The 27,192-nt window shown below is 51.1% G+C and overlaps 1 protein-coding gene across 2 annotated transcripts in view; it reads right to left on the reverse strand.

Moving 5' to 3' along the window:
* ADCY3 (adenylate cyclase 3) overlaps positions 1–27,192 on the reverse strand; it is a 77,282-nt gene that overhangs the window by 31,002 nt on the left and 19,088 nt on the right. For both annotated transcript variants that reach the window (XM_088026340.1, XM_028099424.2), the window contains exon 2: positions 11,016–11,165. In XM_088026340.1, the coding sequence (XP_087882466.1) occupies positions 11,016–11,165 (150 nt within the window). The remainder of the gene's footprint in view (positions 1–11,015; positions 11,166–27,192) is intronic.

The following is a 27,192-nucleotide window of genomic DNA, read 5'->3' on the forward strand; positions in this document are numbered from 1 at the left end:
TGCCCACAATATTTGTGGAATAAATGCTCTCTTTTAGACCTTTTAACAATCTTACTCTATTCCCACTTCACAAAGAAATGGGCTCAGAGGGCATAAGTAACTGGCTCATGTGGTCATGTGGCAAGTAAGTGGCTGGTGAGGATGTGAATCAAAGTCTGACTCTTGAGCCCTGTGTTGTCGTATCTTTCCGTTTTCCAAGGCAGTCAGAAATACAAGTTTTTATAGAGAACGTCCAAATTTCTAAGTACTAGAAATGTTTCAAACTCCGGGCAGGTCAAAGGAAGCAGATCCCCACAGGCCGGATGTGGTCCAGAGACTACCCAACAGAAGCCCCTGCCGGGGGTGGGGTCGGGTGGGGTGGGGTGGCGGGGCGCACCAACTCTTCTTCGCTGGGTTTTCGGAGATGATTCAAGGAGATAATCCAGTAAAGACGCAGCCCAGGGCTCCACACGAAGTAACTCTCTGATAAACTACCTCCTGATGAAACCAAACGTCAGTCCTCTGGCCGGAGAGAGGGCGGGACGCTCCACAACCCCAGCCACACTGGTCAGGGACAGCAGTCGCTAAAACCGGGGTACACGTGCTGCGGGGGGGGATGTGGCTCTGACCCCCCAGGGTCCAGCAGGGCCGCAGCTCAGAAGCCACACAGCCCAGACACAGTCCTGTCACCGCCACCAGCGCCCGGGGCTACCTGACGCAGCAGACGCCCTCCCACCACCAGGAGCCCTCCAAGGCTCTGGAACAACCTGTCCTCTGTGGGCTCATCACTGGCGTTATCTAAAACGTGGATTGGTTCTGCTAAATCCTGAAACGCTAGAATGAAGAACATTTTGTGAAACCCAGGAGGTGGGGGCTGGAACCCACGGAAGCACGAATCCCTGCTTCCCGCCACGGGAGATTCGCCTTCTGGCTTTTCTCAAACCAAGATGCGCTCGAGGCTAAAATACAACTTAAAAATATCAGATACATTGGCGAGTAGGTCCGTGAGGACGTTAAGGTAGCAAGAAGATTTCGAGGCCAGTGTCGGGGAGCGGGGGCCCTCTGTGGCTGTCTAGTGGACAATGGACACCAGGTGCTGACGGCGCAACAGCCTGGCCCCAGGCCCCCATGCGAGGAGCAAGACGCAGAGCCACCGCGGCGCAGTGGGGCCACGTTCGTCCCACCCCACACCTGCCTCCCCTCCCCCCAGTGGCTCCCCAGGAGGCAGGTCCCCAGCCCCGATCTCACTGTTGCCAGGACAAGAGCAGACAGTTTAAGGATGGACACTAGAAGCCCGACCCCAGGGCAAGACGTAGCTGGTCTCTGTGTGCCTTTCTCGCTCTGTGTCTGTGTGTCTGTCTCTCTGTGTGAAGGCTGTGTGACTTCCATCTCCCCCACCAACCTCTCGTGAGAACAGGGCGCAGGGGTGAGATTACTCTCTGCCTCACCCTCAGGGCCAAAGGCGTGGGCAGAGGTCAGCGAGGAGGGCCATTCAAGAAGGCAAGAAACAGCTGAGCTTATGAAAGGACAGCACTCCCGAGTCCCCAAACTCTGGGGCTCCCAGGGGAGAAGTCTGTGACTCTCATGGTAATGGGTGGTTCTTCCTTCCAAGACCTCAAGGGCAGAAGGTCACCCACCTGGGGAAAGACTCCAGCATGAAGAAGAAACACCATCCCCTGGTCATGGTGACCCTGGGTGTTGGGTTTAAGTAGAAGGAAAGGCAGAGAGAAGGGGCTCTTCTCTCCTGCACATCCCCCCAGCAGCTACATGGAAAACCACCCAGCGTCCACCAGCACCACGCTCCTCAGGGTGCCCCAGACGAAGAGGACCTGGCCCCCTGGCCCTCACTGAGACCTGCAGACGCTTCTCTGACCCAGAATCAACGCCGCAGTCAGCCGTGGGCTCTCGCTCCTCACCTCTGACGGGGACTGGGGGCAGCCCTCTCTTCCCTGAATAAGGACAGGCCGGCCCGTCTAATGGAATGCGGTCTAAAGGAAGCACTGGCCTCTGCCACAGCCTGTCATCCCTCCATTCCCCCTCCCCCAACCCCGGCATCCTCCTTCAACCATGGCCCCCTCCCTGGGAAGTTAATTCCGAGTGTGAGATCCAAAGCAGCTCAGAATTCTGTCGTTTGTACCTGGTGACAGGTATGTGCTGCACGGATTTCCCGTTGGCCCGCTATTGCCAGGCCACAGTTGGGGCACTTAGCAACCCTCGAGGTCCCCAACTACACCCTGGAATACGGCCACATGAGAATAAAGAAAAACGATGCCAGTTCTCCAGGCCTCTGGGCTCCCTGCTCTCTACCCTAACAGGCCCCTGGAGCTGGGGAGGCTGGAGAGAGGCCCCAAGTCCCCCCTGATGGCCCCATGTCACAGGCAGATGCCGGGGACTGCCTACAAAGTGAGACAGGCGCTCAGCAGAACCAAAGTGCCCCGTGCCCGCCAGGGCCACCGTCCCCAAGCCTCAGCTCCCTGAGGCCCTCAGAGCGGTTGGGCCTGCAGGCAGGAGACTGGAGTCGGGAAGGCTGCTGCAGCCAGGCGACTGGAATCTGAGACCTCCATTCCACTTCTCTTCACCACGCAGACAAGCCCACCTCGGTGCCCAAGGCGAAGCGGAAGCCTGAGCACCAGCGCCCGGGGCTGCTTTGCACCTTCCTGGGGGACCGGGGCTGGTGGCCCACCTGTCAGGAGTTGCCTGCCTTTATCAGCAGGAGGTTGGTCATCTTGGCGAAGGAGAGTATGACCTCCCAGGTGACAGGGGCAAGGAAAACAGAAGCAGAGGACCTGGGATGGGATCCCCTCAGCCCATCGGAGGAAGGGGAGGAGGCCTGGAGACCCCCGTCCCACTGGAGGCCACCCAGCCGCCAGGGCAGGCCCTCCCCTCGGCGCACACGCCACTTCCTCCCCAGGCAGCTTGGGAAACAAGATAAATACACGCCGACAAAATACAAAGTGAGACACGGACCGTGATATAACTAAACTCTGAAATGAAGTGTCCTCTGCAGAGGATATACTGAGCAATTTTTGAATTAGGAATTTTTCACAAAGTCATTTAAACACTGTGAGTGGCCACAGTGGCACTGACCTCAGACAACCCCTCACATGGGAGCCACAACCAAACCGGCTTCTAGGACTTTCTGCAGCCCTTTCTAGCATTTTCCCATCTACGATCTCATTTTTATTCTCACCAGAGGTCCTCACAGGAGGACAGTGAAATGGGACTGCTGACCTCCCCTCCTCACCTGCACTCAGCCGGCCTTCCCGGGATGTCAAGTCCACCCCGCTGCCCAGGGAGGGAGCAAGCTGGGTCTCACCCTACCTGTGGCCCTTCCTCCAGCCAGTGTCCCCAGGGCGGGAGCCATGAAAGGGCTTCACGTTATTTAGACTCAACTCAGTGTTCTTATTTCAAATGATTTCCAGACAACTCCGTGACAATGGCATTATCTTTAATCTCACTTTTGCAGAAAACTGAAGACCAGACAGGCAGAGTGCCAACATCACACGGTGAGGAGGTGGGAAAGCCGGGTCTCACTGTTGTCCAGAAAATGCTGCAGGAAGCGATGGACGCAAATCCCAGGTCCAAGCTCACCAGGCGGACTTGCCTCTGGTGCAGGCTTCAGACCCTGGTGTCAGTCCCAGGGAGAGGCACGCGCACAGGACAGTGGGTGTGTGCAAGGATCTCAGGTCTTGGTCCTTACTGGCAAGGAAATGCACCTGCTGCTCGGGGCTGACCCAACGCTCACCCAGTGCCTTTCTTAAGTGGGCTTAAAGATCAGGCTTGGGTATAGGGTTTTCTTTTGGAGTGACGAACATGTTTTGGAACTAGAGGTGGTTGCCTGCACAGCATCGAGAAGGTACTCGATGGCACCCTTTCATATGGTTAACTCGATGTTATAAGAATTTCACCTCTGTAAAAGGAAAAAGGAAAAAAAGCAAACATGGAAAGTTCTAAAACCTTTTTTAGCTGAGAACACAATTTATCATGATGTAGTTTTTAAAATTATTTTTAAAAGAAACACCCAAAGGATGGGAAGTTTGGGTGGTCTCTTCTATACTTCTATCTTCAGATTTTTATCCAACAACAACAGTCCGATAGGGAGATAGCCCAGGTGCCTCGTAGGTGCGGGCACCGTGCAAAACACACTCTACATTCGGCCCCCACAGTAACCACATGACACAGGCATCCAGATTCAAAGATCTGGTTCTTAGCTGCTATTCTTAACAGCTATCTATGAGAATAAGGTGTTACTTCCATAATCAAGATAACATGGTGAAGACACCCTCAAAACATAGAAAAACAAAAAAGACTTGCAGGAATAATCCTCTATCAGTGTTTTTTTCTTTATACTTGTCTGCGTTTACCAAATACCGTACAATGTGTGCTAAAAAATACAAACAAGAAAACCTCTCCCAAGCCTCAGTCTACCTGGCTGTGATTTGAGCCAAATGAGTAAGCAGCAGGAAAGGGCTCACAGGATGTCACTACCTCCATGGGACCTCTGCCCTGCCACTGGGGTTTGCAAACAGGCATTTTTGGAGGAGCTGCAGGGTTCCATATCAAAGAAGCATTTTCTCAATAAACAAGGGAAATTTAACTGCCTAAGCGCATTCTGGTTCATTGCTGGGAGGAGTGTAAATTCTTTGCACCTCTACGAGAGACAATTCGGTAACATTTCTCAACAATGTACGTGCCTGGTTTCTCAAAAAATGAGAACTACCACCTAGACCTACCACATGGCCCAGCAATTCTACGTCTGGGTATATACCCCAAAGAATCGAGAGCAGAGAGTCAAACAGGTCCCTGTCTACCCATGTTCACGGCAGCACGATTCACCACAGCTGGGAGGCGGACACAACCCAAGTGTGCATCCACAAATGAGAGGATAAACAAATGTGCTGTATGCAGGCAACGGAGTATTACTGCACCTTGAAAAGGAAGTCCCGCCACGTGCTGCACCACAGGTGAGCTCTGAAGACATTGTGCGAAGCACAAGAAGCCAGTTGCACAACGACGTGATTCCACCGACATGAGGTTCCGAGGAAAGGGAAAGTCAGAGATAGAAAGTAGGGTGGTGGTGGCCAGGGCCAGAGGAAAGGAGGATGGGGGGCTAGTGTTTCATGGCCACAGAGTTTCAGTCTGAGATGATGAAAAAATCCTGGAAATGAACAGCAGTGAAGGTTGCCCACAACACTGTGAACTGAATGCCACTGAACCGTACACTTAGGAGCCCAGTTAAAGAAACGTTACTTCTCGATCATGGAATACAACACAGTCGTTAACAAGGATGAGGCAATGCCATGTCACCTCAGAGCTCTCTCAAAGACAGCAGGCGAAAGATCTGGGGCAGAAGAGGGGGTATACTACTTGCATGCGTGTGCCAGGTCTGTGTTCCAGATTTGGAAGTAACTGGTATCCTGAAAGTGTCCACAAGACATGACAGTGGTGGTCTGAGGGGTGGCAAGGTGGACGGCCATGCAGGGAACCTTAGTTTCCATGGTAGAGCCTTTTTCACACCTTCATAATTTTATGCCATGTACACTGTAAGCTACTTAAAAATTAACTTCAAGACATTGAAGATAATGTCCAACCCCCTGCTTCTTGCTATTAGAGAGGAGCTTTGCACCAGACCGACACTTCAGCCAGGACCAACCATAAACGCTGGATAAGACAGCTATCCGAGGACCATGGGAAACCACGCAGGGAGCTATGACGAGAAGGGACAAGGTCTCTGAGGGCAGGGAAACCCATTTCAGTGAACCCGACACACTCGGCCATGTTTTGCCCTTGAGGCCAGGGTTCAGAGGCCGGCCAAAGAGCAAGGCTATACGCTTTCAAGGGGCCAGAGAAACAAAGATCAGTGAGCAAGGATTTCAAGGCAGAGCACAGGGGTGAGGTCCTAGAGAGGAGAGAACCTTTCTCTCCACACACCCCCTCGACATGTCTGCCAACCGGCAAGCTACAGGACGCGCGAGAGACCAAGAACTCAAGCAGAAAGCGACAGCTGAGAGGCTAAAATCGAAGGGGATTGTGGGCAGTCTCCTAGTGCTGGGAATTCAGGGTCCCTCAAGAGGGGGACCAGACTTTGAGTTAAAACCCCTGAAGAATTATTTCCTAAGAGGAGACATAAGAGAAACCAGCTCTCAGACTAAAACCCAGCCCTAAATCTTCTTGACCCCACAGTGGATCAAGGTGAGCTGCAAGAGAAGTAAATCCTCTCTGGAGAGACACACCCACCGGAGCCGCTACTATTCTCTGTACACGATATTCAGCCTTTAATTTATCCAGCATTTTTTTTTAAAAGGCCAGGATGTCATGAGAGGGCAAAAGTCAATAGGGAAAAACCAAAAGTCAATAGGGAAAAGCAGACCCACTGGTACATCAGATATTGCAGTTGTCAGAGCCTTTAAAATGTTTCGTATGTTCCGAAGAATAGATGACAACAAGAAGAACTTAACTGGAGTACTGGAAACTGTTTTGTTTTTAAATCAAGTGGAAATTCTAGAAATGAAAAAATAGTGCAATTAAAGATTCCACAGATGAGCTCAAGCATTGATTTAACAAAGCAGATAAGAGGATTAGTAACCTGGAAGTTAGGTCAGTAAAAATGTTCAGTCTGAAAGTAAAAAAAAAAAAAAAAGTGGGGGGGGGAGATTCAGGGAAAAAAACAACAACAAAAACAGATTTATGGAATATGGTAAAAATGTCTAATAAGGACACCTAGAGTCCTGGAAGGATGGAATGAAGCAGAAGGGGATACTGGCTGAAAATTCCAAAACTGATGAAAGACATCAAACCATCAATTCAAAGAGCTCTTCAGATACCAGGCAGAGTAACTGCAAAGAAAAGTGCTACACACATCATTATGAAACCGTGGACACCAAAGACAAACTATAAAAGCAACCAGAGGAAAAACTACTCATTCCTTTAAAAGGAGCAGCAGTATGTCTGACAGCTGGAATTTCAACAAAAATAGTAGAAGCCACAGGATCTCAGGAGATGCCTTCAAAGGGCTCAGAGTAAAGCAGAGTCAACCTAGAATTCTCCCTCCGACAAGTGAACTACAAAACTGAAAGCAATAAACACATTTCCAGGCAATCAGAAATGGAGAGAATTTACCACCAACAGACCTTCATGAAAAGTGACACTAAAGGGAATTCTTCAAGAAAAGGGAAGCACAGAAATGAAGGAATAGAGAGCATCTGAGAGGGCAGACAGGGGCAAGTATGCGCATTGGCTATTTGCTGTGGAAGACTGCAAACATACCGTCTTATGCGGCTTCAAATATATGTTGAGTTAACATACATTACAATCGCCCAAAAGTCTGGGGGAGAGGGAATTGAGCACTGTGAGGTCCTGCACTGTGACCAAAAAGGTAAAAGTACTGACTTGGGGTAGATGCAAATGCATCATGATTGACACGTATCAACATTATTTCATTGTTGAAAGATATTTTGATGCATTTTGGAAAATACATGTTGTCCTTAAGTGCATCAAAATCATTAAAAAATGCAAGGTCAAAAATCAAGTTCCGACAAATTTCAAAGGACTGAAATCATAGAGTATGTTCTCCGACTGCAGCAGAAGTAAACTAAAAATCAATAATGAAAAGATGACCTTAAAATTCCCTGGCTGTTTGCAAATTAATTAATGTACACTCAAATAGCCTGTAGATCAAAGATAACTCGATGGAAATTAGGACATATCAAAATTTGTAGAAGAAAGCAAAAAACAAGTGATGAGGGAAATCCATAGCATCAGGTGCATGTTTTAGAAAAGAAAAATGCTAAAATTAGTTAGCTAAATTCCATCTTGAGAAGGTAAAAAAAGAACATGATGTTAACCCTGAAGAAAGTAAAAGAAAATCAAAGTCAAAAACAATGAATTATGGAAGTGTACAAAGAGAGCAATAAAAAGGTGGTTCACTGAAAAGGCTCAAACATTAACAAACCTCAGCAAGACAGATTAAGGACAAATAAAAGACAGAAGGCACAAACTACCAAAACCAGTAATGAAAAAGGAACATTGCTGGGGCGCCTGCGTGGCTCAGTCATTAAGCGTCTGCCCTCGGCTGAGGTCGTGATCCCAGGGTCCTGGGATCGAGCCCCCATCGGGCTCCCTGCTCGGCGGGAAGCCCGCTTCTCCCTCTCCCACTCCCCCAGCTTGTGTTCCCTCTCTCGCTGTGTCTCTCTCTGTCAAATAAATAAATAAAAATCTTTAAAAAAAGAAAAGAAAAAGGAACATTGCCACAAATCCCACAAACAAGATAAAAAGAGGATAAACATGTAAAAAATGTGACATTTATACGAAATGGATAAGTTCCTGAAAAAACAAAAACATTCTATAACTTATACAAAAAAACCAAAAAACCAAAAACCTTGTACTTGTGAAGGAAACTGAATCTCATAAAGAAAACTCCTGAGCCACAGGGCCTCACTAGGGAGTCCTTCTAATCCTGTAAAGAACCTGTGTGTTCTTCAAGCTCTCCCAGGTTAGAAAAAGGAAACACTTCTCAAATTAGTTCCTAAGTCCAGCACAACCACGATGCCCAAACCTCCCAAGGACATGGGAAGAAAGTAAAAATGCAAGCAGATCTCCCTCACGCACACAGTCAACCAGAGCCCTAAGGAAAACACGAGCAAACTGCGGGGCACGGTGGTGCTGGTGGGCTGCAGAATTCCACCCCTCCTGTTGGTAACAGGGCTTTTCTCCTTTCCAAAGGGATTCACTCATATTATCCCATTTTCGCCAAAGGTTTTATTCTCAGGTACACTTTACACATAGGGAAACTAAGTGAGGCCCAAAGAGGTGAAGATGCTGTCCCAAGGTCACACTGAGGCTAGAGCTGGGCGAGACAAATGCATTCCACGTGATGGGTATTTACAGGCACCTGCGGTGTCCCAGCTCGGCCCAGGGATGTACCTTTGTGCCTCTCCTGCGCCCAGCACCTCCCTTCTGCCTCCCTGGACCTCTTGCTCCTGAAGCCAGTCCGCTCTGCCGCTGTGGCCCTGGGCAGGCAGCATGGTGGGGCCGCAGGGTGCCCCGGAGAGGTTGCAGCGCCCCCTGGCGGCGACGTAGCACACGGGCGTCCTGGAGCACACCACAGGGCCTTCTCTGCCAGGATGTGGGCTCCTGACACTGACCCTGCCCGGAGGGGGGCATCAGAAAATGCCCAAGCCCTGCGTGGCCCGTGCACTGCAGCCTGATCACCAGCATGTCCAAGCTCCACAGTCTACAAAGCCCTTCCGCCTGTGTTTCTACCTGCAGGGAACCCCACAAGCCAAGTATCAATACCCTGCTTTGCAGACGAGGAAAGCGAGGCTGGGAGAGGTGGGCAGCTTGTCTAAATTATCTATGCAGAGAACAACAGATCCAGGGGAGATGCACGACCTTCCCCACCACCCCAGTAGGCGCCCCCCCCCCCCCCCGCCAAACACTGTCGATGTGACAGAAGATGTCCCGAGTTACGCCAATTATATGCTGTGTGACAGACAAGGTTGACAGGGATGCTGAAAACTGCACAAATACTAGAGAAAAAAAGAACTCCTGACCTAGCTGAGCAGGGACACAGGCATTTTTTAACGTAGAGAACCCAGAGGGATGCCTCCACAGTGGGAGACGTGAGATGCAAAGAGAAACAAGACAGCATAAAAAAACAGAAACTGAAGAACACCTTTCAAGAGACTATAAAGCGAGTAAAGTGGGATTCTTTACGTACATTCAAGCAGGAGCAGCTCCTGGGTGACCACGGGATGCAGGGATGGGGAAAAGGAGACAAATGCAATGAGCTGCTAAGCTTGAACTTGGCCCTTTGTGGCAACGGAAGCTGGAGAGTGTCCCCTTCTAAAACCTGCTTTCTGAAGAAGCTGGGTCCAAGGCCCAGCTCAGAAGCTTCTAGCTCTCCTTGGTAAGCAGAGAAAACACATGCTCAGGATTCAGCAAACGACTCAGTGTGAGCCTTTGAAGAGCACCGTCTGAGAGAAGTTGAGGCCCGCCAATGGGGCTCCTTGGCAAGGCTTCTACAGTGGCCCCCAAAACTATGGCTCTGTCCACCTGAGTGGCAGGGTCTGTGAAAACAGCAATTTCAGTGAATCCAGAGCCAAGAGCAGCACCTGAACCCAAAATGACATGGTTCCCAACACAGACAATCCTGTATTTTCCACCTATTGAGTTTGTTTGTTAGGGGGAAATAAACCTATGGATAACAGGAAGTTGGCGGATGTAATTTCTGCAGACCTTTGAAAGGCATTTGAGATGAATCCAGACCAGAAACTATTTAAAAGACTGAATCACATGAGAACCGGGTGGATTGGGCTGGAGTAAAGCCAGTAAACAACAGGGGCAGTACGCACTTCTCTCCGTGGAAAAATGTAAACAGCGGGGTCCCCAGGGTTTGGGCTGGTTTTACTTCTTCATCAATGACTTAGAAGGAGAAGGAAGTAGGAACCTGCCCTGAGCGTGAAGGAAACTTAGTGCCCTGGGTGGAGGGGAGCGGGCTGGGGGGCCTCACCGGGAAGGCCTCCGGTACGGCTGGGCCCACCGCGGCTGCAGAGACCCAACGCCGGGCCCGCCGCAGGTGCTCAGGGCCAGTGGGCCGCAGAGCCAGAAAGGTGGGCAGAGGAGGGCGGACCTGAAGTGATGCCCGCAGGGAAAAAGCATTCAAAATAAACACACAGAACTTTTTAGTCTGAGAGAGGAACACAGGGAGTTATTGGTGACTGCTTGGATCAGGTAGTTCTTTAAAAAGTTTTAAATTACAGGGGGAAAACAAAACAAAACAAAACAGAAGGAGGGGAGGTTTAGGTCAAGCACAGAGGAAGAGAGAGGAGGGAGTTTCCGGCGAGAGAAGCTCCCTGAAGTCAGGAGGAGCCCTCTGAGGGCGAGAGGCCCAGGAGGCAGTCAACACCTGACCCTGGCAGTGAACTCCAAACCCAGGGGGGGCTGCCGTACTGGCCCCCACACCCCTGGCCCCTCTCTAGCCACGGTCCCCGGCCCCGGGCCCAGACTGCCCTGAGGCCACCCCGAAAGAGCCTCACCTGCTGCTGGCTCTGCTCCTCCAGGTTCATCTTCACCTCCAGCGACTGGCGGGCCTCCAGGAAGGCCTTGCGGAGCTTGCGGTCCGCCATGTAGTAGGACATGATGCCCACGGCGATGGCACACAGGTAGAGGAAGACGTTGGCCAGGATCTGTGCCCCGAGGAGAGAAAAGGACAATGAGGAAGGCACATGCTCAGGAGGAGGGATGGAGAAGGGGGGCACAGGTGGTAACGAAACTCAAACCCCAAGCTGCCTGGTGTCCGGGGAGGGCCCCAGCAAGCCCCTGCCCTCGATGGGGTATTTAGGTCCCTGGAGCAGACCCTGTCCCATTTACCACGGGCGGGTGAGGCCCGTGCCTGGAAGGCTGGTTGAGTTGAGGGGCTGTTCTCCCCTCCTGCTTCATACCACAGCTAAACTGGCCAATCCCGTCCACCTGTGTGGCCTGAGCAGTCCCTCTGCTACCCAATTCATTCATTCATTCACTCACTAACTCATTTGTTCAACCACCACTGAGAACCTATTAGGTACCCTTAGCTGCTGTGCTGATTAGCAGGGTAGGAGAGCATACCAACCCCAGATCCCCTAGCCAGGAGCGTATGAAAGCTGCAGGTTGTATGGAAGGTCACAGGGGACATGCAGCAGTCCTGGGCTGACCTGGTCATCACACTCTCTTACACGTGGTGCTGCAGGTGTGTAGGTGGCTGGGATTCACATGCACCCCCTCAGCCAACCCACCTGCCAGTACCAGTACCCAGGTCCCATGAGGAAGCTACGGGAAGGGGAAAGGGCAGCTCTGGGCACCAGACATCTGTTTTGCAAGCTTGGTACAGTGGCACAAAGGACTTCTTGGGCACTCAGAGTCTGTTCCTCCATCCTTAGCCCCCTGGAGACTCCCCTAGCTGTCTATAGTCCCCAGCTGGCTTCTGCCGGCTGCTGGGACCGCAGACCTGACCGCCTCCTGCCACAGGTAACCTTGGATATGGACCCAAACATCCAAACCACATCTGATTTCCTGGTGCTTGTTGCTAATGGCCATAGTCTTTGACCCTGACTGGGTCCCATTTGGGGCTGGACCAGGTTCTAGCTTCTCCCGCTTCTCCAGCTCCTATGAGGCCCATTTCCAGGTCCGGCCCCTCCCACTTCCCCAGAGGCCAGCTCACACCCTCCCCACCTTGGTTCCCTGAGGTCCCTACCAGGGGAGGCCAGACCCCTCCTCTGAAGGGTGTGGTTTAGGCTGAAGTTTGTAGTTGAGATGTGGGTAGGGAGGCAGAAGAGTTCTTCATTTCTAGACCTACAGAAAGAAAATGTTCTCCTAGAAAAGCATAATGTTTTCTGAATAGGTGAAAAATACAGGGAAGTCAATTTTAGATCTTCAAACAAGATGGTTTAATAGACAATAAGAGAGGTTAACTCCGACATGAATTTTCTGGGGACTCTCAGTTACACCATATTCTTCTCTAATTCTGTTTAATCAGGGCTGATCAACGCTGACCCACCACCCTCAGCAGAAAGTTCCTGCAGGCCTGGGCACTCAGCAAAGGCCCGCTGAATAATGAACTTATTAGTAGGTGAGGTGTGTCTCGATACTGGTCATCAAATGCAGATTTTAAAAGCTCCTTGGATGGCTGGTTCCGGCAACTAACACCTCATTGTGTTCTTGGGTCTGGGCAGCCCCGATTGCCTACACCATTCATGCGGCAAGTGGGCGACTTCAAAATCTCATGGGATATCTCTTCCACTTCTGCTTGGGCATGATAGGCCATTCCCACCTGAGCGGTCAGTATCCATATGGCCTCAGGTCACTTATTAAATACCTGATAGTCCAAAGAGCCGCCAATTTATGTTGAGTCAAAGCAAATCACACAGACCACGCTGAGTCTGAAAGCCAGTCTTGGCCTGAGGTCCAGGAACTTCTACGAACCCAGAGGCCACCTCCCTTTGGGGACTGTATAGCCTTGGAAATCTGCCCGGCCCCAAGTTCATGGTATAGGAAGCTAGTCAACAAGGTCAGGCTGTACCTCACGCATCCTCACTGAGCAGTTGCACTTTGCCAAAGCTCACACGGGGTCCAGATACAGCAGTCACCAAGGCCAAGGGTCTCCGGCCTTATGGGGCTCTGGGTCCTGGAGGTTAATGGAATAGCTGCACATTGAGGATTCGCATGTCTGGGCCCCATACCTACCAGTGTCCACGACTCCCAACCAGAGGCTCCAGACAAGGCAAACTGCCCTGGGGCCACAGGCCCATCTCTGGCCCTGGCCACAACCAGCCTGAGCTGCCACACCAGGCCAGGGACAGAGCTTCACACTCAGGGGTCTCCTTACCCCACAACAGGCCCTGCCTGACCACCTGGCGGGGTGGACGGAACAGACTCTGTAAAGTGTACAGTGCTGAGGCTACGTCAGGCTTACTGCTGTCATGATCCACTGGGCTGCCCGCCTAAGAAAACCACACCTGCTCTGCAGACAGAGAGCAACTACAGTGGTAAAGCTTCAGACCAACCTCCACCAAAGATGGTTATCCAAGGAGCAGAACAGGATTCAGGTTCAGCTTGCACCTGGAGACCATTTCTATGGGGCAGCACTCCCTTCCTTGAACTATGCCTATTTTAAAATAAGCTCCCCTTTCGCTTTCCACTTGGAGGTGCAGAAAACAGGGGCAGGAGGCGGCCTGGCCTATGGCGCTGCCCCTTGCTGGATGGGCAACCTGCTAGATCAGGTAATTTCTCTGAGCTCCTCCTTCACCATCTGTGAGCTGAGAGCTAACTCCTCTCGAAAGTCCCTGCAGTCCTGACCCCTCACTTCAGAGGGCGAAGGTTGGGCCTGGACAGGACCCCCTCGGAAAGGCTGGAGGGAAGGCAAGGATGGGTCGGTCACACTGCCTCCTGTCCCCTGAGCACCCCAAATTACAGAGGGCATTGCCCACCCCTTCCTGACCTGCACTCTCAGCTCACGTGTGCAGGGACGTGGATGCAAATGGCCACAACTGGGCCACACGCTGGAGACTCATGTGGGTCCTGCAGGTCCCTCCCATGCCAGGGAATTCTCCCTCTGCCTCCCAGAGAGCTTATTCCTTTCTAGAGAATTCTCCCAGGAGCCCCAGGCTGTGGGATTCTCAGAGCTCCCTTAATTCTCTAAACTTGCCTCGACTAAAGAAAGGGTCCTTTCTTTAGTTGCTATTGCTCTGTTCCCGCCCAACCCCTCTGTTCCATGCAGCCATAGCTCCACAGCTTGGAAGGAGCTCAGCAATCCCCCGGTGCCAGGCAGCAAGTGGCGGGAGGATTAGCTAGGGCCCTACAGGTGACTCGCCGCCTCCAAGTCCAGGGCACAAATCAGATTGGGCCATGCTGCTAAGCCAAGGAGACCTCCATCCAGGAAGCCAGGGTCCACTAGCGGGGAGGAAGGTTTGGGAGCGAGGAGTTGCTCTGCTTGTGGGAGAGGCTCTCAACATGCAAAACACACAGCAACACAGCCACCTGGGTGATGGTCGCCCGGCCAGCTCCACCCCTGGGGGGGCTCAGGTGATTGGGGGGCTGGGCAGTGGTCTCCCATGCTCCCGGGTGACCCCGCTATGTGGCCTGATGTGTGGCCAGGGCCAGGAAACTCTCCTCCCAGCCTTAGTTCCTTGCCTGGGATATCACCTCACATCACATTAGGTCCTGGACACAGGCACATGCTTGACCTGCCTCACCTTGTTTAATCCACTCAAGACCGGCCATGTTGTTCCGATTTTACAGGAGAAGGAACGGAGACAGAGCGAGGGCTCAGAACCAGGGGACAGGTTTGCTCCCATGCTCACCTCTTCTATTCCATGACGCAGAGCCCCATCCTGCAAGCACCCCTGGCCTACTTACATATGGTAACCCCACCTCCCCCGAGAAAGGATATGGGACATTTTGAAAACTAAAACTGCCACCCAGACACCTGCCCTAAGGCACTCTTGTGGGAGCTGTTGACATTTATGTTCTGAAAGAAAGTGGTAGAGGTGTGCACGAGGGCACACATAACAGCAGTATCTTTAAGCTCTTCAGATTCAGACATTTCCTGTTTCACGTTTATAACCATGTCTCACTTAGCAGAATGGATGTGCTAATCGATATGGGGAAAAAAACGAGTTTCACTCCTCACGCGGTGAGCCCAGCATGGTGCCAGCACCGAGGAGTCCACGGTGACTGAGACACTGTCCCCGCCCCCAGGGCCACCGAAGGCGGGAAGCGGCCCAGGTCCAGGGAGGACCCGGTGGGGTAAGCAGGGAGGCTGTCGTTTCTCTAAAACACATCCGTGAGTCTTGGTTCCCGCTACAGGTTAAGAATTGTAGACCCAAGGAAAACTTGAACCCTGGCGAGAGTCTGAACTGTGTCTCTCACGTGACTGGGACAAATGGGTGTCTTCATGCTGAGCCCTGAGCGCTGCTGTTCTCTAGAGTAAGTTCCTGGGGCTCCTCAGGGTAACGAGGGAGGGTCTCTCTTCTCCCTCCAGGGCTGCCTTCCCTGTACCCCGCCCCCAGCTACACCTGGCCCACCCGGCAGGCCCCTCCTCCTCCCCAAGAGCCCTGCTCAGCCCCCCATCTCCCCTGGCGGGCCCCTGCCTCCTTACCCTCCCCCGTGCTCCCCAGACCCACCTGAGGTAGTGCAACCACGTCACAACTCGTCCCTCACCCCGACCCCTTCAGCCTCTGGTCAGCAGAGGAGCAGACCAGAAACCATCACAGACCTGACCTCCCAGCCTCATCATCTCCCTGGGACCCAGCCCTCAAGTCAGTATCGCCTCCGCTGCACCCCAGCTCTTTCCCACCCCAGCCTCTGAACAGAGGAATGAAGCTCAGTCACTTTGCTGGGGACTGTGCAGGCCAGGACAGCTGGGGAGACCGTCCCCTGCAGGAAATATCCAGAGGATAAGGCTGAGCCTGCAAAGAGCACAGAGGCCGGATGGATGGCAGTCACATTGGTCAGGGAGGTGTCACACTGCGTCAGGGAGGTGTCACACAGCTTCAAGACGATGCGGGTCTCAGAAACAAAGACTGGCTCGGACACTGCACTCAGTGACCCCCGAGCACAGCAGCATGGCAGGAGGGCTTCTTGTCTCCACCACTGTCCACAGTGACCGCCTCGGGGCGGCGGGGGGGCTCCAACGGCAGGGTTCACACACAGGACACCTGCCCCTGGGAAGCAGCTCCGGAGGCCAGCAGGAGCCCTGATGCGTGGCCCTTGGCTCCTTGGGGGGTTCAGGCGGGGGGCCGTGGTGCCACCGTGAGCCTGTTCCTCTGGACGCCCCACACCAGGCTTCAGTCTCGGGGTGATTCCCGCCCCCACAATGAGCCTGAGAAGCCCTGCTCTGGGGTGCCACCAAGGTCACCTCTTCTTACCCCAGTGGCCCCCTTTCTCCAAAGAAAGAGACTGGGCAGCAGTCTCACTGCAAAAGAACTGTTATTTTTTTTAAAAAAAACACAAGATTTTTAAAATAATGAGGAGAATGAATGAATCTCCCAAGTGGGTAAACATTTAGACGACAGCTTCATCTAACCCATGACAGCCAGATGAAGTGTTTGTAATACCCCAGCTCAGAAACACAGCCGTGAGAAAATTCCTTTACAAAACCCTTCCCCTTGGAATCTGATGAATCACAATATCCTGTACATTTCTAACAGTCCACGGGGACATGGGACCGCTCAAAGCAGGGCTTTAAAAAAGAAGTCATCCCATCGGAGGAGGGCTGGTGCCTCCCCTGCCCAGGCCGACCCCACCCCATAGGCTCATTCCAGCCTGGGGATTCCAGAACACTCCAGAACTGGGGAGAAGGAAACCCAGAGAGAGAAAGCCGCTCTGGGATGTCAACGTCCTTGTCAGCCGCCCTCAGAGACCTCGTGATGCTCTGTGTCGGGGGAAGACCACGTTGGAGCCTCTGTTCATTAAAACGAACTTAGATGTTTTGGAAAAAACAAAACACAAAATTCTCCAAGGAGCCGTGGGGCAGGAAGGATGGAGGGAGCAGGCACCTCTGCAGGTAACCAGCCTCCCCAACCCAAGGAAGCCAGGCCAGAGCCTGGGGCGGCCCCACGCAGTGCCCAGGGGCGCCCCCCTCTGGAGCTCACTGCAGACTGCAGGTGGTCCTCATCAGTCAGGTCCCTGCTATGTGCCCTCCTCCCAGAGGCCTGCCCTGGCCAGCCCCCCCTTGCTCTCTATAACATTTTCCTGTTTAAGAGCCTGCAGAGAAGTCTCTGCACTTTGCATTCCCCCACCCTTTTCTTGTTTGTCCGTTTACTCTGTTTACTTCATGAGAAAGCCAGCTCCCAGGGGACATGTTCTGAGTGACTCTGGGAAATTGGTGTCTACTGACAATACCGTAACAGAGTTTGCTCAGAGCCTCCACGTTCACTATCCTGCTTACTTGTCACAACAAGTAAAGTTCGTATTCTCATTTTGTGGAAGAGACTTGAATCCAGAGACATGAGGCTACAAGGCTGTGATCTCCTGACGATGCTCACACTGGAGCTCACATCTCTTTCCTCTTTTGCCCACCCACCCCCCAACAAGCACAGAGTTCGAGTTTCAAGACGCTAATAAAAACCTGCCCCCAACCCAGGGGACTGAACATCAGAAGGCAGCCTGGCCAGACCTGTACGGCCTGGGGGGCAGGTCCACTGCTGGCCTCGCCCCCAACCAGCAAGCACAGGACCTGAGCACAAGTCCAGGACTTTCCCTACGTTTCTTAGCTGAGTTGTGACAAGGCTCAGCAGAGACTGGGTGAAGTCAAAGGCACTGGGGGCCCATGGGGAGCACAGAACCCAGAAAGGACCTGAAGCATCTACACAGGTGGGGAGGTCTGCAGACAACGGGGCGGGGGGGGGCTCCCTCATGCTACCCTGCAGCTAACTCTAGCATCTCTGTGCCAAGAGATGTCTGGGGTCTCCAGTAAATACAACCCTACTCAGCACAATTCAAGATTCGAGCTTTGGGGTACCACTGAGCTGTCCTTCCAAGCTCGGCATCTGTCAAGTTTCCACCATGTGCCTCAAAACAAGAGGACCTCTAGAAGCTTCCAACTTGTCATATAGCTTGGGCAGGCCTCTGCTAAAAGACACTCAATGTCCACCCTCGTCCTAAACAAAGACAACTTCTAGAATAGGCATCCAGCCAACCTGACATGTTACATGAGGTCCCTCATGATCTGCTGCATTGCCAGAACAGCTTCTCAGGTTGTGCACTGCACAACCCCAGGGGCACCACTCTGCAGACTCTGACCTGATGGCTCCCCTACAGGTATGGAACATGGCAGTCCTGACAACTGGGTTCTAGTGTCACTTGTTTCTTCTACCTGGCTGGACCTCTCTCCAATCCTCTAAGAAGATGTGCTATGTCAGGGCACTACAGCTCTAACCAGAACATCCTGCCTTTGCTCTGGCCTGTGGAGGGCCATGCGTGATGATCCTCCGACATAACCCAGGTCAAACACCCAGCACATACCTGTTATGGTTACGATCCCAAGACCCAGCTCCAACACTACCATCCCCATCCCCCAAACAGAACTATTCATTCATTCATTCATTCAAGATTTAGTGAATGCCCATCCCGTGCCAGGGAGCTGCTTGACGTGTAGCAGTGAATAGGGCAGAAAAAGTCCCTGCCGTCAGTGGATATTCTGGTAACAGTAGACACAAAAGAAACATAATTCAACAACAAGAGTTATCAGAGCTCAGCAGAGAATAAAGATGATAAAGTGACGGTAGCTGCTTTAGGATCAGAAGGTGAGGGAGAAGGCTGGCCCCCATTCTTCACTCCCCTGGACAAGTGTCATACAGCCCCACCCTTGCCACTGCCTCACCGAGACCCTTCCCTCCTGCTGACTCTGACCGTGGCATCTGCTTTGGCCCAAATGGATGTCAGCACATATGACACGAGTGAATGTTGAGATACGCCCGCAAGTCCTCTTCCGCTGTTGCCATGAGAACAATATGCACCGAGACGTGCAGTCGTATAGAACGAGGGACCCGTGGGGACCCCGTAAAACCCAAGCTACACCTGGAGCCCAACCCAGCTGAACCCAGCCCAGATCAGCCACCCCCCGGCCACGCCATGCATGTGCAAGTGAGGAACATGTCACTGTGTGCCACTCAGGGGCGGGTTGGTGGTTGGGACAGGTGTCCCTGAAGCAGGAGCACTGAAGCTGAGATGTGAATAGCAAAAAAGACCCAGCCGTGGGAAGACTCAGAAGAAAAAGCATCCTGGCTGGAGAATATATGCCACTCTTCCAGGGGACACCCCCACCGTACCTTCTGATGCCTCTCCCCGCCCGGGACACAGCAAGCCCCCAAGGGCCGGGGCATCTGCGAGTGGAGGCCAGGGATGCTGCTGAACATGCCATAATGCACACAGCAGTCCCCACAATAAATACCCAGCCCCAAGTGTCAATAGACCCGAGGTTGGGAAACCTTGGCTAGAACAATGCCTTCTTCCTTTCTGATTCCTGAGGATTCACATGAAAGTTTAAGCTTTTTTACTGCACAGTAATGAACTCTGAGGACAAAGATGTGAGCAAGCAGATGTTTATGTCAGTCACAGGCCCTGGGGCTAAGAGGAAAATGTTCCTGATACTCGTTGAACATACGGACACGATATCTTGATAAACCCACCCACGGTGGAAAGAAGGCCCGTGTCACTGGGGGAGGGGCAATGAGGACCAGAGAAGGTCACCCTGTCTCTCTGTGGGAGGAGACACAGGAATGAACATCTCACACCTAACATTTTATACTGACCCACGGATTATTCACTTGAGGTCTGCAGACTAGGATGGGGGAGTCAGCAAACCCCTAAAATTAGGGGCAAATGTTTCACCCTTTTCTGGGGGAGCAAGTCCGTTGCTCTCACAGATTCTCAAAAGGGTCTGTTAGCGCAGATGCTTAAGAACCACAGAACTCTATCAAAAGCTTCCCCCGCCTCCTCCAGAGGCTTTGCTATAGAGACAGAAAACATCTGGTCACAGCATTCAGTGCTTCCTCTTATTGATGTGACCCCATTACTTAGGCACATTGGTCTTTTTCTCCAGGCCAAATAATTCTGATTTTACTTAAAGGATTCTATTTTAAAACATTTAATCATGTTTGGCCTCAGATCCTTTCTTAAAAAACTCAACCCCGCTGATGTCTCAGTGAATGGTGGGGCCCCATGCTGGGTCCTTGACAGTAGGGAAAAAAAAAAAAAATGACCTCAAGAGCTCAACTCTAGCAGGGATAAAGAAGCTACTGGAAAGAGAGGAAGCACAGACTGACCCTGATGGAGAAAACGGTAGGTCAGCAAAGGCCCCCACAAGGGAATAAAACTTGATCTGGCAAACTTGGTTGTGGGCTTTCACACACACAACACTGAGCTTTTACAGACATTTTAATATATGGACTCTAGATGGTAAAGAACATTTAAGCCAATTTCTGATGACCAATGTTAAATGAAAAAAAAGCAAGAAATAATTATACGTTCGTGGGAGTAAGCAGAATGACCACAGGGCTCCACGGTGCCTGCTCTGGTCTTGTTACCTCTGAGCAATACCAGGTGCATTTAATGCATAGAGCCTGACTTTCTGGAACTGTCTTTGAATGAACTCGAGAACAAATGTACAGGAAGATGAGCGCATAATTTGGAGACAGAAGATTTTTAGAATTCCGGAAACAGAACCAACACATAAACCTAGCACGTGGAAATGTGCAGGGAGATCACCAATCACACAAAAACATCAAAGTCTTTGCCCCATGGAACAGAGCAAGCTCTTAGGATTCCAGAACTTCCTGCCTCTCAATTCGGAATGACTCAGATCTTGAGAGTGAAGCTTTGTGCAGATTCTCAAGCTGCAGAAACCAGCCATGGCTCCCTCTCCTTGGGGACTCCATCCCCTTCTCTCCCACCGTGCTTCCTAGGTGTTCCTCAGGGGTCCTTATTCCCTGCAGCCCCTCAGAGCCTGTCCAGCGACAGCCGGGATGGTTTTCTAAGTCACTGGTTTCAACACAACCCTTCAGGGCTTACTACTCAGTTGCTATTTCTCCAGCTCAGTGCTTCAGAGCCAAGTGCGTTGGCATCCCCAGGGGACCAGGTGAAGAATGGGAGACTCCTGGGTCCCACCGGCCTGCTGAGGCCCAGGAATCTGCATTGCACACTCTACCTCTGGGTGCATCTCTTCTACAAATCACTGTTCTACAAATCACTGTTCAAATGTGAAAGCAAAGCCGAGATCCTCCCACTTTCCTGGTTCTGTAAACCAAACTCCAAACATACATGACTGCTTCCCATCACCTCCCTGGGCCCATCACCTATTTTTCTTCTGTCTGCTGACTCTCTTTCCAATGTTCACCGCTCACCCCAAGAGACCGCACCTCCTCACCGCCCTTCCCCGTCTGACCAGCATCTCTACGTTCAAAGCCATGCCCACGGAGAGGCTTTCCATCTGCGAATGCCGGTTCAATGGTCCTGCCTTCAGTCCTTGCCATGGGTTTTTGCAGGGACCGTGCACCCCAAATAATCAGAACACAGCACCCAACACTGCGTACACCCCAGGAAACCTTTGCTGAATGCCCGAACCCACACTAGCCCATTCTCCCTGTTGGGTGGGTGGTCCTTTGTGCAGCTCCAGTGGGTCATTCGTCCCATTTGGTCTCTCTGGGTCTTCCTTCCTCGTCACCCCTCCCCCAGAACTGGGCACAGACTTCTCTGGGGCCCCTCTCTGGTCCTGCTGATCCACCCCCTGGTAACACAGGAATCCTCCAAAATTGTCTTTTTGCAAACACTACCTCTTGCTCAAAACACATCAATAGCTCCCAATTGTCTAAAAGGTAAAAATACAAAATCCTCTTCGGGCACTCAAAGTCCTACCTACTTTGGTCCCAATCAATTTTTCTAAATATCCGTCCCACCCGCCCCCCGGCCCCAGTCCCTGATGTAACGTATCTGCTCTAGCCAAGCTGACGTCCCCAATGTGTTACCCACCAGGCACGTCTGGCCTCAGCACAGGCTGTGGCCCACACTTCAAGAGCTCTGAAACTTTCCCACTAAAGCATCTGGGGGGAAGCCTCCCATCTGACCTTGCTAGGGCATGTGGACCTGGCATTCTAGTCCAGAAAAGCCCCCTTTCGTGTTACTACCTTTAAATGTTTGCCTTTCAGTAAAACAGACATGTCTGCCCATTATGTTATACGCACCAGCGGGCCAGAGACAAGATCCGTTCTGATCACCACCATGTCCCAGGCACTCAACAAACCCCGGACACACACGAGGTACTCAATGTCTGCCAGGCATAGGGACGAATAGACAGAGGGATGGAGGGAGAAGAAAAAGGCTGCCTCCACAGCTAAGACCCTGAGGCTTCAAATACAGCAGGTAAACACCCCCTACAACCCCCGATGTGAGAAGCGCCCCATGTGAAATGCCCCCCACCCCTTCCACCCTTCCCTTAAAATCTAGCTAAGCGCCGCCTCCTCCACAGAGCCTTCCTTGACAGCCCCACGCGTGAGCAACCACACTCTCCCCTACGTTTCTTGAAGAGGAAATACCTGCAAGATAAATTATTGGGAGGAAAAAAAGGTTTAAATATGCAGCCACACTCTGATCTCACAGAACGAGACAGGGCAGGAGCAGAAACACCAAAACGTCAGCAGTGGTTATCTTGTGGGGGTGGGGGCGGGGCTGTGGATTTAGGACAACTTCTGTTGTCGTCTTTTGCCTTATAATCTTTCTATCGTGAATCTCTTTTGAAGAGAAAATAAAGACAACAGGCACATTTGAAAGGTCCACTCACTTGGAACACCCTGACCACCAGCAGAGCTGGGGACCGTTTGGGACAGAGGCTCCTCGTCACGGACACACCCTCCTTGCCCTAGGAAGGCCCTCCATAAACACCCCGTGGACAGCGGCTCTACCCCAGAGCCTCCGCATCCGGTCCGTGAGCCCACTGAGCATCTCCTCTGCGTGCACCTGTTTCTACGGGACACGACTCGCCTCCCACCAGATCTTTCAAACGATCAGCTGGGAAGAGAAATCTTCCGACGGTCCTCCCACAGGACGTGGGCACAGAATCCAGCGGCCTCACCCTCTGCCCTCCCGCTCCGCTTTGGTGAAATGCAGGAATTGGGAACCGCAGGGTCATGGCCCCCAGGAACGAAGAGAGAAGATGCACTGCCTGCCCCGAGATCAGTGCACAGCTTTCTGCCAAGCCAGTCATTTGTCCCTCATCGTTCAGTGCCAACGTTTACCGAGGATACATTCTCATTATCAACAGAACCGGTTCAGGCTGTCCCCACAGAATCACCATCTCACTCAGATGAGCCTTCCCTCAGGGACCAGGGTGAGTCCGGCTGACAGGGTGACTATAATCGGTTCGGAGGGTGCCACGTCAGCTGATGGACATGGCACCACCACTGGTCACGGGGGCTCTGCCAGACCATCGCCATCAACCCGACCATCCCTCGCAAACGACACCACACGACTCGCTTGTTGGGCTGACCTCCTCTGCAGCCACCCAGTTTCCTTCCTCTTGCCCTCAAATGCTCTTCCACCTGCGGGAGCCACCATCCAATCCTCCCCCACAGAGAACTGGCCACTGCCACGGAGCCGGCAGGGATTTTTCCTAGCCTGGGAACCCACATTTTCCAGGCTTCCAAAAGAGTTCTAAAACCAGCCCCCAGCTTCCTGAGAAGTTCCTGACTTTTACTGTATTTCCGTTGGGCTTTGCCTAATTTTCCCACTTATCTTTTGACACCCAAGAGTCCCGACTGGGGCGCTCTCGGGCCGAGAGCGGGATGCAAGCCCATCGTCGGCGTTGCCAGCTTGGCCCCCCGTGGCTGCCGCACCTCTCCCAGCTCACCACCTGGGCACCACGCTCCCGTGGCATGCTCCTCTCAGGGCCCCCGATGACCATCCATCCCCCCCCACCGCCCCCCTTCCCTCCGTGAAGCACTGCTCGGGGCCAGTACCACAGCTGTTAGACACGGAGCTTGAATCCTGCCCCTGTCGCTGGGGGCTGTGACCTGAGCAAGTCACCGCCGCTCTGAGCTGGCTCCCTTTTCTGTGACACGAGAATAAACGGTCCTGCCTCAGGGTGGTTGGGACGACTGGGTGAGACAGGAGTGAAGCGCCCCACCTCATGCCGTGCTGGACCCAGGAAGGCTCAGGAAAGGTCGGCTGTTGTGATGAGGCACACAGTAAGTCCCCAGCATTGCCACTGAACTTTAGTCCCAGTTTTCCAGCTTCCTGAGTCCCCTTGAGTGTCTTTTCATCATGTGGCAGGGCAGGGGTATCAGCGGTTCCCAAACCACCTGTCTGTGCTTGTATGCCCAGGCTCCATCCAGGGCAGGACCAGGAAGCTGTATTCTGAGCGAATCGCACCCAGGGGATCCCAGTGCGGCCTGTCCTACTTGGAAACCACTAGACTGAAGTATAATCTTACTGCCGCATTTAATTATCTAAGTGCAACTTCATGGGGCGCCTGGGGGGGCTCAGTCGGTTAAGTGTCCGACTTTTTTTTTTTTAAGATTTTATTTATTTATTCATGAGAGACGGAGAGAGGGGGAGAGAGGGGGAGAGAGGGGGAGAGAGGGAGAGAGAGAGAGAGAGAGAGAGAGAGAGAGAGAGAGAGAGAGAGAGAAGCAGAGGGAGAAGCAGGCTCCCAAGGAGCAGGGAGCCCGACGCGGGACCCTGGGATCATGACCCGAGCCGAAGGCAGACGCTTAACTAATCCGAGCCACCCCGGCGCCCGTAAGTGTCCGACTCTTGATCTCAGCTCAGGTCTTCATCTCAGGATTGAGAGTCCAAGCTCCGCGTTGGGCTCCACCCTGGGTGTGGGGCCTACTTCAGAAAAAAACACAAAATAAAACAATAAATGCAACTTTGTGGCCCTTAGCCTTGTCCTATAAGGTTCGCCCTGATGTTTCCTCAAGTTGTCCCCCCACACCCCCGTGCAGCTTTTGGTGCCTTCCCACTGCTGTGACGCGCTCCCCAAGTCCGCCGTGTCCCGGCAGGACGGCAAGCTCGAAGCAGTCCAGACCCCTGTACCTGCTGCTCGGTCAGAGGGCTCAGTCCGTCTCCTGCCCCTTTACCCACTCCGACTGGGAAGCCCTTGACAGCAGTGCCTTATGTACATATGTACAAAACTAAATTTATTTCACTTGATAAGCACGCACTTTACTGTCTACCTTCAGCTTACTAATGAAGGCCTGAAAAGAAAAGGAACGATGGTTTCTATCTTTCCCCTTCTTTCTATGCCATCAATTTCTGCGTTAAATGGTTGGCTAACACAGAGAAGCAACGTGGGTAATAAAAAGATGTTCTTAGAATGCCAATGAACTTCTTTCTGCATTAGAATCAAGTTCTAGTTTGAACAGAAAGCACGGCCCCTCAGGGTTGTCAGGATCTCCACTTAGTTGTAGATGCAACACATTTACTTTGTACTTGTTTTCCACCCTGCTGAACTCCCAGACACTAGGAGTTCACCAGAATTCACGCTGCTGGAGCTCAGCAAACACTACATGAAAATGGGCCAAAGAATGGAAGACACACATATTGTGCATATTTATTTCCTCTGCACATGGGCATGTTCCACTGTCCCAGCAGCCTTCAATTACAAAACACAAGGTCAAAGATAACATCAAGAATTTCAAGACTGCACAAATCACACGCCCATAAAGCCAAATCTGCTTAGGAGAGAAGATTCAGATTTTCATTATTAAATATGATGTAGGTTTTTCAGAGCTGCCTTTTCTCAGGTCAAAGAAATTTTCTTCTATTCCTAGTATGTGAAGATGTTTTACCATAAATGGGTGTTGAATTTTGTCAAGTACTTTTTCTGCATTTATTGAAATAATCATGAATTTTCCTTTTTAGTCTAATATGTTGAATCATACCAGTTGATTTTAACATGTCAAAACAACATTACATTCCTTTGAAAATCCCTAACTGGTCATTATGTGTTACTCTTTTTACATATTGCTGGGTTTTATTTGCTAATGTTCCATTAAAGATTTTTATATACACAACAAGAGCTATTTGCCTGTAATCTTTTTTTTCCCCGCGTCTTTTTCTCGTTTTGCTATCCGGGAATGCTGGCCTCACAAAATGAGTAGGGAAATGTTCCCTCCTGTTTTCCAGCACAGTTTGTGTAGAATTGATATTATTTCACTCTTGTTTGGTGGAATTCAGCATTGAAGCCACATGGAACCGGAGTTCTCTTTGGAGAAGGTTTTTCAGTTCATGCTCAAGTTCTTTAATGGATACAGGACACTCAAATTTGGTAGTTTATGTCTCCCAAGTAATTTGTTCCATTTGTCTAAGTTGTCAAATTTGTTGGCATATAGTAGATAATAGATAATAATATTATCTTATTTTTCTGTTAATGTCTGTAGGACCTAGAGTCATTTTCCTATTTCCATTCCTGATATTTGTAATTTGTATCTGCTCTCATTTCCCTGATCATCTAGTTAGAGATTTATCAATTTGGGCTTTTTCAAAGATCCAGCTTTGGATTCACTGATTTTTTATTATTTGTCCACCACTTTCTGTTATTGTTTTTATTACTTCCTACTTCTTACTCTGGATTTTTCTACTTAAGGTGGAAGCATAATTGATTTTAGACCTTCTTTATTTCCCTCTTAGTACTACTCTGCCTACATTGCACAAGTTTTGGTACATTTTCATTTAACTCAACACATTTTCTAATGTCTATTGTGATTTCCATCCTGACCCATGGGTTCTTTAGGTATCAGTTTAATTTCCAAACATTTTGTGATTTTTCAAGATACATTTGTTATTTCTACTTCAATCCATCGTTTTTGTCAGAGAACATACTTTGTTGTATGCTTTTAATCATTTTTTAATGAACATTTCAGTGCACCTGAAAATAATGCATTTTCTGTAGGGTGGAAGGTTCTATAAAACACTTTGGTCTAGCTGGTTGTTCAGATTGTTCAAGTGTTCCATATATTTACCAATTTGTCTGTTTTACCAGTAACAGAAGAATGATGCAATCTTCAAATATTATGAATTTGTCTATTCTTCCTTTTAGTTCTGTCAGTTTTTGCTTCATGTATTTTGAAGCTTTGTTATTAGGATTACGATGAATTTTTGATGAATTGTCTCCTTTATCATTATGAAATGTCCATCTTTGTCCCTGGTAATATTCCATATTCCAAAGTCTCATTGTCTTTATGT

This window comes from Eumetopias jubatus, unplaced genomic scaffold, assembly GCF_037043125.1.
Source record: "Eumetopias jubatus isolate StellerSeaLion01/CBP00866 unplaced genomic scaffold, mEumJub1_p1.0 scaffold_9, whole genome shotgun sequence".
Lineage (NCBI taxonomy): Eukaryota > Metazoa > Chordata > Mammalia > Carnivora > Otariidae > Eumetopias > Eumetopias jubatus.